We start from the raw sequence: 13,839 nt of genomic DNA on the forward strand, positions 1-13,839 counted from the left end.
TTTTTTTGGATGAATAATATCCCATTATGGATATCACACATTTTATTTATCCATTCACCAATTGGTGGACATTTGAGTTGTTTGTACTTTTTGGCTATTATGAATAATGATGTTTTAAATACTCATAGACTGTTTTTATATGGACATCTGTTTTCATTCCTCTTGAGTATATATGTCTAGGAGTGAAATTGCTGGACCACATGGTAACTCCATGTTTAACTTTCTGAGGAACTGCTAAACTGTTTTCCAAAGCAGCTGCACCATTTTACATTCCCACCAGCAACGTATTAAGGTTCTCTTTCTCCACATGCTCATCAAGACTTGTTATCGTCTTTTTTATTATGGCAGATGTGAAGTTGTACCTCATTGTAGTTTTCATTTGTATTTCCTTAATGACTGATGATTTTGAACATCTTTTCATGTGCTTATTCGTGTATCTTATTTTGTAACATGTCTCTTCAAATCATTTGTCCATTTTTAGGTTATTTGGCTTCTTATCGACTTGTGGGAGTTCTTTATATATATTCCAGATACATACAAGTCTTTATCAGATACATGATTTCCAAATACATATGTTTTTCTAGTCTGTAGCTTGCCTTTTAATTTTCTTATGGTGTATTTTGAAGTGTAAAAGATTTTAACTTTGCTTTTATTTTTTTTTTAATTTTTATTTATTTTTTTTGGCCACGTAGCTTGTGGGATCTTAGTTCCCCAACCAGAGATTGAACCCAGGCCCTCGGCAGTGAAAGCGTATAGTCCTAACCACTGGACCGCCAGGGAATTCCCAAGGTTTTAAATTTGAAGTCCAGTTTTTTTTTAAGGATTGTTTTTTTGGTGTAAAAAAAATATTCTTTATATACAGTTTTAATTTCACTTGAGAGTTGAAGGCTTGTTGTTTTAGGTAGACTCATTGTATGTTATGAAAATTCATTCTTCATGATATCATTGGTCCATGTCACAGGAGATAACTTTCAGACCATTTTTATTTTCTTCATGTATTTATGGTAAACTCATTAATTGGAGTCATTCTTTTTGTAGATTTACTACTGTAATTTTAAAAGAGAATACAGTCGAATTTTGTAAATGTAACTATTCCATTTGTAGTGGTTTAATTGAATTAATCCTTTCCCCCCCCAACCTCATTAGCTTCCTAGATCTTTAGCTTCTACTCCCACTGCTCCTACCAATCCAGCAACACCAGATAATGCGTCACAGGAAGAACTCATGGTTACCTTAATAACAGCATTAGCCTCTCTTACGTCTAGAACTTCTATGGGCATCATTGTTGTTGGAGGAGTGGTAAGAAATAGTAACTTTTTTTTTGAAACAGTATTTTTTAGTGTAATTGAAATTGAAATTACTGCAAAGCTACCTGCTAGATCAGGAAAAGAAAGATATATTTACTTCAGTTTCCAGGATCTATAAGATGACATGAAAAGTTGTAAGTTAAAATTAGTGAATTGGGTTTCACAAGTCTAATCTTAAAAATAAATATTTTAAAAAATTTTTAATTGAAATATAATTGACATAAAATAGTATGTTTTAGGTGTATGACATGATTTAATATATGTATATATTGTGAAATGATTACCACAACATAAACAATACTTCCTACTTTTACATCACAGCACACGAAGAAACAATATTTGTGCATTGGAGTAACAGGAATGATCCAGGTCCCTTATCTAGCCTTCTCCAAATACCAAAGGGATCTGCCTTAAAGTATTAAATATTATTTTTTGTAGTAGTTCTTATATGCTAAAAGTTTTTTTCATATCATTAACAGCGTAGGTTTATTTTGGTTTTTTGTTTTGTTTTTATTGACGTATAGTTGATTTACAATGTTGTGTTTCAGGTGTACAGTGAATGATTTAGTTACACAAATACATAATATCTCTATTCTTCTTCAGATTCTTTCCCCTTATAGGTTATTACAAAATATTGAGTATAGTTTTCTGTGCTATACAGTAGGTCCTTGTTGGTTATCTTTTTTTTTCTTCTTTTTTCTCTTTTGGCCACACCACGTGGCATGTGGGATCTTAGTTCCCCAACCAGGGATCGAACCTGTGCCCCCTGCAGTGGAAGCATGCAGTCTTAACCACTGGACCGCCAGGGAACTCCCAGTTAACTATTTTATATACAGTTCATTTTGGTTTTTTAAACCTTTGACCTAAATTAACATCCCTTTTTGAGATACATTGAATCAACTTACCAAACGCCTGGCAGGTTATAAAAGTTCTTGCCTGGTATTTATGTGCTGCTCCTTTTTTCGGCTTGATTTCCGGTAATTTCATATTTTCTCATAGAGAAGGAATATACATTTTTAAAAAATGGATCTGACTCAAAGACCTGTAGGGAGCCAGTGAGTTTTCTAAAATGCCTTTTAGTACAATCTCCCTAGTGGTATTTTTCTTTCTCAAAGTAAGCTGTGAATTTATCTTACAGATTTGGAAAACTGTAGGCTGGAAACTCATATCTGTTTCATTAAGTATGTATGGAGCTTTGTATCTTTATGAAAGGCTGACTTGGACCACCCGTGCCAAGGAGAGAGCCTTTAAACAGCAATTTGTGAATTATGCAACTGAAAAACTGCAGCTGATTGTTAGCTTCACAAGCGCCAACTGCAGCCATCAAGTACAACAGTAAGTTGAAAGATTCATCTATTTTTGTTTTAAAGCTTTACTGAAGTAGGACATACATGCATAGATGCATAAATAAGAGTACAGCTCAAAGAATTATCACAACATGAACACATTTTATAATTGCCACCAAAGTGGAAAACATACAATGATACCAAACAAGTGGGCTCAAAATGCATGGTGGTAAATGTAATTTATTTTTACTATTATAGCCCAGATTTGTAGGTTTAAAGGCATGATTTTTTAAAACTCAAGAGAATTTTATTATAATAATAAATACCTGCATCCACCGAGTTTATGTATCTTAAATATTTGTTTCATTGATTTAGTAAAAATATATAGAACTCCAGTCAAATCAATGCATAATATTCTGTATTAGAGTGCCCCTGAGAGCTGAATTGAAAGTTTTCTGAGCTAAAGATGATTGCAATTTAATAGAAGAAACAACATGTACATAATTATAATAGGTGAAAAGTGAAAAGTAATGAGAGCTTCATAATGTGAGGCTCTAGAATCTTTTTTTTTTAATGGCATTGAGTATTTATGTATTTATTTATTGGCTGCATTGGGTCTTCGTTGCTGTGTGTGGGCTTTCTCTAGTTGTGGCAAGTGGGGGGCTACCCTTTGTTGCGGTGCGTGGGCTTCTCACTGTGGTGGCTTCTCTTAGGCGCGTGGGCTTCAGTAGCTATGGCTCGCAGGCTCTAGAGCGCAGGCTCAGTAGTTGCGACACATGGGCTTAGTTGCTCCACGACATGTGGGATCTTCCTGAACCAGGGCTCGAACCCGTGTCCGCTGCATTGGCAGGCGGATTCTTAACCACTCTGCTACCAGGGAAGTCCCTAGAATCTGAAATCATGAAGGATAGTGGATCAGCAAAGGTTTCCTAGACTAGGAGAGGTAGCCTGATGAGACTTGAACATCAGAATAGAAAGAACAAGACAGAGAAAACAGCTCAAACCAAAGGCAAGAACGTTGGGGGAAAAGGAATGTGTTCAGAAACGTGAGATAATTTCAGTGTGGCAGATGTGTACATAAGAAGGGGTCCATTCAAGTATAAACCTAACACTAGGACTGAGGTTTGGATAATTAGGAACCCTGGGAGTGATATCATTAACATTTAGCTCTAGAACAGATAACTTTGCAGTGGTGTGTTGTGTAAAGTGGTTTAGAGTCAGGAGACAAGAATTGCAGGGAGATTAAACTGTTTCAGACACAAGATCAGAGCCTGTACTAACCTAGTTAAGTTAGAGCTATAGGGAATGGAAGCAATGAGGGCACAGAATTGAGACCACTGAATTAGTTCACTCATTTACCAAATATTTATTGAGCTCCTATATTATATAACTGTTAATTTTGATTTATTTATATTAAGATCTTTTTCTTTAATGAGGATAACCTGGACCTCCAAACAAAATCAGCTAAGGCTCACATTCATAAAAACAGAATTAATGAAGCTTACTATTCATTTCATCATCAAACATTTATTAATTGCCTACCGTGTGACAATAAATACGCTAGAACTTATGGGAAATTAAAAGTTAAAGATAACTTGTATTCTTCCTTAGAGGACTTTACACTCTAATGGAGGCAACCTCAAATAATTACTCCGGTTAAAATAATACTAGCTAAAAATAATAATAATACTAGCTAAAAATAATAATAATACTAGCTAAATATTAATGTAATAAAATAAAAAGATGCTTCATTTGTCTGATATTGGTATTTGGTCAGATAGGGAGAGAATGGAGGGGGAAAGGACCCTGGGAAAGATGAAGATGCGCAGGAGAATAATTGCAGAGAAAAACAAGTCAGTTCATCAAATTCCAGCGGTACGCACCTACCAGGCATGCTCCAAGTTGCAAAAATATATTTTCCAAAGTTAACATATTAACTAGCACACAAATTAAATACAGCCCTTTTGTTCTAGAAAAGTGGTTAAATGTTGCTATAAAGTATTTTTGACTGTCACAGAAGTTCATGAAATTTTCTTTCCTGTTCTCAGTAATTTATTTTTATAGGCAGGGGACAAGAGTAAGGCTTATTATGCTTCTGAAGAAATATACCCATCCTTCGCCTTTTTATAGCTTATTCATATTTACAGCAATATGGCAGAGTAATGTTACTACCCACTGAGCATTTGTCTTGAGGCCAGATGAAATTAAGCCCACGGTCATATTAAGCTTACAAGTGCCATATCCTCCTTCATACCATTCTTAGCCGTGTTCTTTGATACCTTATATTTTTGGGAATTTTTTAAACTTGTGATCTCTTTTTTTTATATAAACTTTAAATGAAAGCTTATTCATTTTAAAAGACATTCATGACTGCTGATAAAATTATTTTTTATTTGAAGGGAAATGGCAACCACTTTTGCTCGCCTGTGCCAACAAGTTGATATTACACAAAGACACCTAGAAGAGGAAATTGCCAGATTATCCAAAGAGATAGATCAACTGGAGAAAATACAGAACAATTCAAAGCGCTTAAGGTATTTGAACCTTTTTTCCTTAATAATATGAACATTTATTGGTTTCATTACCAAAATATAATTATGTAAAATCACTAGCAAATTTATGTTAAATTTTTTGGCTTTCTGCATTGGCTTAATTGTAATTTTGCAATTTCAATGAAAGCTAATTTGAACAACAACAAAAAAATCTGAATTTAAAGGAATTTTTTAGATCTAAGCTTATAGCTCTATGTTAAGCTATACTAGTCCTTTTTCAGAGCAGAAGTTTTGTAATTAAAAGTATGAATTTTCAGTCCTACATATCCAAGACCCATACCTTTTCTTCTCATTGGGGACTGTTAGGTATACTTAAATTTGAAGCAACGGAAGTAAATGAGATATCCTAATATAATGTGGAATTCTGGTTTAATATGATTTGCCATGGATTCTTTGGAGTCTAAATAAATTGTGCTTTGGGGGTCAAGACCAGAAGTGTCACCATGAGATCTATGCTTCTTGGCGGTTCTTTCAGCTTTATTACCCATTAGCTGGCTCACCTACAAGTCTGGTAGAATCATTAAGCATCATTTGCTTCCTGCTGCTACTTACCAGGGCACATGCTACATACAATTGCCTATATAAAAACAGTTTGCAACGCCTGCAAATTGGAGAGGCTGTCCTTATGACGTGGATTTTGGAACATTATACTTAAAACACCTGTGATAGTGTCCATCCCTGGTATCTTAATCTGAAAAGATTAAGAATTAGCAGTCACATTCTCATTGCATCTCCATTTCAGGGTCTCTGAAAAAGGTGACTGCCTATCACTTAAACCCCAGTATCACTTCTCACACACAAATACACCCAAGTGAATTTCACATATTCCATTGCTCCTATTTTAAGTTAGATCATCCCAAATACAGCTTTTCAAATTTGGTGAAACTATATCCAATAGAAATTTTTTTTTAACCTAGGTAGGTTTTTAAATATTTTTTCATCTTGCTATAGTAAAAAGCCATAACTGATAAAATAGATTATTGGTACTTATGTAGCTTTCAGATTTTGGCAGGACTGACTTGAATAAGTATCAATATTTTTGATCTGCTAATTCTTCTAATAGGAAAGTTTAGAATAATATTAACATAATAAGTTTAGAATATTATTAACATAATATTTGGAATCTCCCTTGTTACTAAATTAGGCTTTTAGCCATTCAGATATAATTTAACTTAACTAATGTTTCAGGAGCATTACTTGAAGAAATATACAGTGGAGTTCATATGAACATTTAACTTATGACCTTGACCATATGCACTCAGCAACAAACAAAACGGGACCAAGAAAAGAGAGAAACTCATTTAAGTATGTGTGTGTGCCCTGGCAGAGTATGAGAATGGGAGATACAAACCTGCATTCCCCTGTCAGTTTACATTGTTTTCCCTCTTGTTATGGGCATTTGGCTGCATCAAGTACAATTTTAATATTAAAAAAAAATATTTTTGTTAACTGTGGTCCTTTGACATCTACCAGCTACTTTGTGTATACATAAAACCACTCCTTTTATTCTACGCTTTATTCTTAACGGGAATTCAAGAACAATTATGTCTTTATGTGACTTAGGATGTAACTCCCATGTAAGGTGATATGACTCCACTGTCTCTTAGGCTTTTCATTCTTATTAAAGATTTTATCTCAGTATACCTTTCTTCTGGCCATTGGATTCTGTGTTTATTGCAAAGTTACAGTAGCACATATAATAAATGCTTTAAAAAGAGTTGATGATGTGAGTTCAGACAAATGTAGCAACAGCTGGCTAGTGATTTTTTTTTAAGATTTGCATGGGATGCATTTTTTCTCATTGACCTTTATGATTAGATTGGTGTTTTATTCATTTTTTTAAATTAGAAATAAAGCTGTTCAACTTGAAAACGAGCTGGAGAATTTTACTAAGCAGTTTCTACATTCAAGCAATGAAGAAGAATCTTAACAATAGAGTTTGCTTTGGTGATCATGATAGAAGATGGAACTTGGAAGATGGGGACAGTTATTTTTATGAAGTGACTTTAAATATGAATTATACTAACTATACCTAAATAGCAAATCCTTGAGTAGATCCTGGTATTGATCTATCTCAGGGTGTGTGCATTTCTGAAAAGTGTTGTGATGTCTCTTTAGTTTTAATTTTGGGTAAAGAAAAATCCTTTGATATGTGAAAATGATGAATTAGTTTCAAGAACCAACTCTCTGACCCCTGAGGGGTGGGGCCTTGCTCTTAATTAGGGCTCTCTTTGTTTTTGATTCTGAAAAACTCTGCTTCCTGGCATCCAGGAGTTAGAGAATGCTCCTTTCATCTTCTTTCTCAAAACGAATTTTTGATGCCTATTTCAATGGGAATAGTCACATTTTTGTTTTATAAACTGCATTGCTCTAACCACAAAGGAGTGTGGAATGTTCTTGAGTGTATTATTTATGCAGGTTACAATCACTTTTGCATCCTGGCAGGTATGTAAACCACTAATAATGCTGTTTTTACTCCCTCTTTTATTCCTATTAAAGTTGATGTAAAACAGTATATAGGTTTGTTATTATAGAGTCCTTATAAAGGTATTTGGGTCTAAATAGTTTTCTCATGTTTCTCAAGAAACACTTCCAGCCTCAACTCTGATTCCAGTAAGGAAAGCTTTCTATCTCAGTTTGAAGAGTTAAGTTTGAAGTGATAAAAATAGCCAGAGATATGGGAGATCTGAATTTTGGGTGGCTACAGTCATGTACAAATGCTGTTCTTTAGAAAGTATTTGCCAAGGATACTGCTGGGTTGTCCCCCGGGGTGGCTTTTAAACATTGTATGAATTTGACAGGTCACGGTTAAAAATTACGTTTTTTACCTTAATGAAATGTTTATGAGTTCAAGTATTGTTTGTTTCTATGTTAAAAACTAAGAGAAAAGTTATATGGAAACATTAAAAAACTGACATTCTAAGGCTTTGCTACACAAAACGTAGTTTTGAGGACCACCAAATCAGCATCACCTAGATGCTTGTTAGAAAGGCACAATCCCAGAAGACACAGCACATTTGGCCAGTATAGTTTATGCTGCTTTTCCATGGGAGGGATAACAACATTTCATGCTTTTTTCTTTTAATACTCAGTACTTCTTTTTCTGTGCCTTTAAGGCTCCTGGATGCTATTCAGTCTTTTCACAACAGGTGCAACACTGTTTTCCAGGATATTTTAAGGAGAAAATAACATTATTTAGGCCATAGAAGGCTTTCAAAATTATTTTTTATGCAAATCAGATATTAGAATGCAATATTCAAATCCAAATATTCATTTATGGCTAATATTGTTGCTTTATAACCAAAAAATGATACAAGCCACCAAGAAGTGGGATTAGGTAAAATTGCAACATGAAAAACATGTCTAAGACTGGGTACTGCTAATTAAGTTTACAATTTCAAGGCCTTAATCTTTTTTTTGGGGGGGGGGTCTTAATCTTTATATGCAAGTACTTGAACTTTTGAAATAGCATAGTGGTTTGGTATCACCTCATTAGTCTAGTACAGTGGTTCTCACAGTTTAGTCCTTCAGTCAGCAGTAGCACTACACTAGGGAAGTTGTAAGAAATTACATTCTTGGGTCTCATCCTAGACCTACTGAATCAAATACTAGGTTTGGGGACCAGGAATCTCTGGTTTAACAAGCCCTCAAGGTGATCTGATGCATGCTGAAGTTTGGGAACTACAGAATAGTGGTTCTCGTATAGTAAGTTTATACTAAGTTTTTCATCACTAGTTTGAATCCAGTTCCGCCTGATCAAGCTTGAAAATATGAGTGTTGGAAATGGGACACTAAACTAATGAAGCCCAGCCTTTATGCTTAGGGATAATAAGTGCACCTATGACCAAGCCCATGAATTATAAAGAATTGTAGCTGTTGGCATTCAAAGGCATTGCACATTTACTTGACTGTCTACTATGTATGTTTGCAGGATTATTTATAAACTTTGTGTAACCTTCAACTTTTTACAAAACTAGATTTTTTTATAAGTATGCAAGGTGAAAATAAAATGTTTGCCTGATAGTTGATAAATGTAGCATTTATACTGGCATTTAGTGAGTTTTAATCTTTTAATGATTTTTATGGCTATCTTGGGGAAACCTGCTAATCTTTTTCCTAAGGGAGCTTTAAGGGGAAAAAATGACAATTTTGCTTTTTGATGAAAATCTGTGGCCTTTTAACAGTAGGCTAACATTCACAGTACTACAGACTAGGTCATTGGCACTCCAGTCTCTTCCTTGCTTCCAGCAGCCCATTCATTTTTCATGAAGAAAATAATTACCAATGTTTAGATAAAGGAATTAGAACTGAACATGAACTATTGGGCTTGGAGTTTGGTTCTGGGACTTAAAAGTAATTCTACTAAAAATCAAAACATGCTACACGAAATCTGTTAAAAGCACTTTATTGATTACAGTATCAATTCACAGCAACATTATTTCACAGAGCTACTGTACAACTAAAGGAACAAATTACTGCAAGAAAGATTCAAGAATACTGTTAAATCATGATACAAGTCCATAGTTTGGTTTAAAGCTTTTTTCTAAGAGCTTTAATCTAATACATTCACCTTTCCCACAAACTACTGACATTCAGATTCAGTTGGCCACAGCTGTTGTAGAAACCATTCTAGGTGAAGAAAAACATTTTAATCAACTTAAAAAACCCACTTAGACATGAATGCCTTTGGATAAGAATATGCAAATGCAAGTGTTCAGATGCTTCTTTGAAAAGAGAAAACAATAGGATAGAGCACCATTGTGTAAGACACAGAAAAGGCTTGAAATATCTACCAAGTATATCACTGAAGTTCTATTAATTAAAAAATACTGTATGATGTAAGATTTTGTCAGGCACATTTAACACCAGTTGAAACATATAACCAGCTTTTTCATATGCTGTATTAATCAACTATTTTGTAGGATCAATTGGATTTAAGAAAAAAGACAGGAAATTTTATCAACATGCAAACAAATTTGCTAAACACAAGGTGTACCACCATTCTGATTAATAAATTACTTTTTAAAACAATGCTAGCTTAGACATTCAACTACAGACCACTTTACTGAGTACCTATTATAACCAATACTTTTAAATATATCACTGAATTTAAGGCAACTTACAATGAACAATGGGAGAAAAACTAGTAAATATGAAGGGTACTTCACATTCTACTTAACCTAATTTAAAATACCAATTTTATTCACTGTGATACCATTTCTCACAAGATAGTCTGACTGGTGGGTGTTTTAAAAATTCTAACAGGAGGTAAGAAACACTTTAAAATTTTGCTTTCCACAGTGGCAAAAGGGAAATTAGAAACTGAACATAGTACTTAATTTAAAAATGTTTTTAAGTCTGACTCACACTGTGAAGATTTTAGAAAGAACATGTTTATTACTAAAATCATAGACCCATTTGGGAGATTGTTTGATCACTTTCCATTAACGTTTAAACACATCAACAAGTAAGCCACAAGTATTCAACTTTGTACTTTAAACTGAGACATTCACCAATGATCAAGCATAAATTTCCATAAATGTCTTCATTTTTTAAAGTCTTAATAATATTACTAAATCTAAGACATCAGAAGTGTTGGAGAAGGTTAGTTATATAATATTGGCACAGTATTTTTTTTATCAACAATAAAAATTTCACTTTGTCACCTGGAGAAGCCAAGATCCATTTCTCTTTCAATACGTTAACTTTAAAATTACTTAACATATTCCAGAAGCAGCTACCTCCGTTATGTCTAGGAAACTAGTTTACTATCATCATGCAGTATTCATCAGTTCATCTGAGTCTAAATTAAGATAAGGAGATGGCTTACTAGGCTCTCTTGAAGAATTAAGTATCTCTTGATACTTAAGTATCTCATGAAATATTAAGCCTAAATCTTTGCCTCTCTGAAGATGGAATTCAATATGCTGTTGTAACCACAGACTCAACTATAAAAATCCGAGTTAGGGAGGGATCTTGGATATTTAGTCTAAATCTCTGATAGCATAGCTGCCAAAATTGAGGCCTGTCCATCAAAGTGGAGGTGATGTTCTTGCTGAGAGCACGAAGTGCTTTCTTGAGCAGGTTTATGGGATGATTTGCTGAAGCACATGGCAGTCACTCCACTTTGTTTTAGAAAAGAGCATGTGCCTTTAAAATATTCTTGCCACATCTTAAAAAAACCTGTTCTTTACGAAGTGATTAAAGACTCTACAAATAAACCTAACTGAGGCGCATGACGTTTAAATGTTTCTTAGGTAAACAGAAAAAGATCAGGCACCAGAACTGCAATATTGATAAAATTCCTTAAAACTACTTTTGGCCATATTTTTTTTAAGTTTTGAAAAACTGAGATTCAAACTGTACTGTGCTTCTACAAATTATACTGAATTTAGGAAGTTCTTATGCACAAAAGAATTAGACGAGCAGATGAACTCAAACTGCAAGGAAACAAATATTTAGCAACTGGAACCCATATCACTAAACAAAGGTTTAAGTAGTAAGTTAACGTGGTAATGAGGTCACCATTCGGTCATATGTATAATACGGTCATAATAGCCGTAGTAGTGATTTTCAGTTGCCTAATACATATTTAATTACGGGAATTGCTTTTTAACTATCTACAAAAACTTTAATAACATTAAATCACTTTTATTAACATTTTGAAGACCACAGACTTCTCATAGTCTGTGTGCCTCTGACTAAAGTTATCTTGTTACTAGAACCACTTTCAAAGTAGAGGAGATACTCTCTTTTTATATATATAAGGCTATTTTGCACATGGTAGAAGTGCTTTCTTGAAGGGATTTTGGAATAAATTGCTGAACTACATGGTAAACCCTCACCCCTCTCTATTTTTGGATATGAATATGTTCCTTTGAAGTATTCGTGCCTTATCTCAAAGAGCTGCTCTTTATGAAGTGATATAAATAGTCCACAAACATTAACAGCTAAAGCTCATAGAAATCTTGAATGTGTATATAAATATACATTCATGCCTGCCATCTACAAGTCTGTTTTTTTGGTCCTATAAATCTTCCTTTTCCCATTTTATTCTTTTTAGTATCTTAAAACACTTACTGATTTCATTATGGTTGATGCACTTATTAGCACATCCACAATATAAAAATGAAAATTTACAAGTAAAATTTGGGAGTATTTAGGTTAGGGTTACAGGTGATCAAAAGTTAACAGACTTATCTTAACAGTTACTGATAGTTTACTGTTACAAAACACAATGCACTTCTACATCAGAAAAAAAAAACCCACGACTTTACCATCAAAGAAGACTAACAATCTTCTACTGTCAATCATTTAGATTATTTTTAAGAGAGAAATCCAAGGGTCAAGGATCTCTGTTTAAGTTCAAGGGGGCCCGTTCTAGTAATACACACATTATTATATCACTGACAAGCAGAGGAATTGCTTAGTATTTTCCTCTGACCCCTTCAAGAACTGCTCTTAGAATCTTCTTTTGGCTTTAAAGTGGGGGTCACTTTGATCTTGGTATCCTTTGAAGCAAAACCACTTAGAAACCAATATTTTGTGCTAATGGGAGGAAATATTACAGAAGATCAAAAAGCTTGAATGTCTGCTTTTTAAATTTTTGAAGGCACAGAGAGTTAACATCAATTCAGATTTTATATTACGTGAACAAATTCATAAAGCAACTTTCTTAATGATTATAACTAGTCAGACCTGGTGATTGGTTAGATTTTATACTTCTTTGAAAAACATAATGCCATCACATTATTTTTCCCACCTAGATACACACTGATGGAGAACACTGGGAAAAATCTTTCAGATGCAAGGACAGTCCAAATGTTCAGAAATCTGCTGAAATGAGTGCACCTTACAAACTCAGTTCTAGAATATGAAATCAATAGGAAAGCCCAGCTATTTCGAATGCTGCCTAAGTGTCATTTGATCATAACCAGCTTTTTAAAATAACAAGAACCATTCTCATGTGATTACTGCTATCTACCAATTAATATAATACGAGTGTCTTATGTATGTCTAAAATTTCAGAGTGAGATCTCTATTCCCTGGCCATCGATTATGTCCCCTTCAAAAGACTAAACATGAGCACTAATTTCAATTGATAAGATGGCAGAGGATATTGCAGAAACTAATGATATTCACAAGGACTCCCCTCAGTGGTACCTAGGCCTGTCAGCATTCTTAAACAGTAAGCAACCAGGATCTCTTTTAGATCAAAATGGTCGGAATACAAGGAGACTTGCTTCAAATATCAGTACACACATCAATGGTATCACTTCCATCTATTACTGTGCCTGGTTCCTCCACTATAAAACTCAAAACTATGACACTTTTTAGGTATACAAGGTTAAAAATGTAGTTCTTAAAAAATGCAAACACATACTCTCAAACATGATAGGCTGCTATAATGTGTACATTCTGTTCTACACAAAGAAAAAGAACTAGACAGTACAAGCAGAAATTCATCAAGGTTAAATTAGCTCAACTCCTCAAATTAATACACTGGTCCTGATCTCAGCAAGCACCTTTACCTTGTTTTCACCTTTTTTTGTTTTGTAGTTTACTGAAAGCTTCTTTTTGTATATAATAATAGAAAAATCTTCACCTGCAAATATAAGGTAAATTCTTTTTCACAGCTATAGGCTGTAGTACTGATTTCTCCAGGTATCAGTGGAGAACAGAAAATTTGTGCTG

The 13,839-nt window shown here is 34.0% G+C and overlaps 1 protein-coding gene across 1 annotated transcript in view; it reads left to right on the forward strand.

Annotated features, from left to right (window-relative positions):
- MFN1 (mitofusin 1) overlaps window positions 1–7,995 on the forward strand; it is a 32,951-nt gene extending 24,956 nt beyond the window's left edge. The window contains exons 15-18 of the mRNA XM_065875939.1: window positions 1,147–1,299; window positions 2,446–2,642; window positions 4,993–5,127; window positions 6,994–7,995. Coding sequence (XP_065732011.1) covers window positions 1,147–1,299; window positions 2,446–2,642; window positions 4,993–5,127; window positions 6,994–7,075 — 567 coding nt within the window. The 3' untranslated portion in view covers window positions 7,076–7,995. The remainder of the gene's footprint in view (window positions 1–1,146; window positions 1,300–2,445; window positions 2,643–4,992; window positions 5,128–6,993) is intronic.
- Window positions 7,996–13,839: the final 5,844 nt, after the last annotated feature.

The sequence above is a fragment of the Phocoena phocoena genome, chromosome 4, assembly GCF_963924675.1.
Source record: "Phocoena phocoena chromosome 4, mPhoPho1.1, whole genome shotgun sequence".
NCBI classification, from domain to species: domain Eukaryota; kingdom Metazoa; phylum Chordata; class Mammalia; order Artiodactyla; family Phocoenidae; genus Phocoena; species Phocoena phocoena.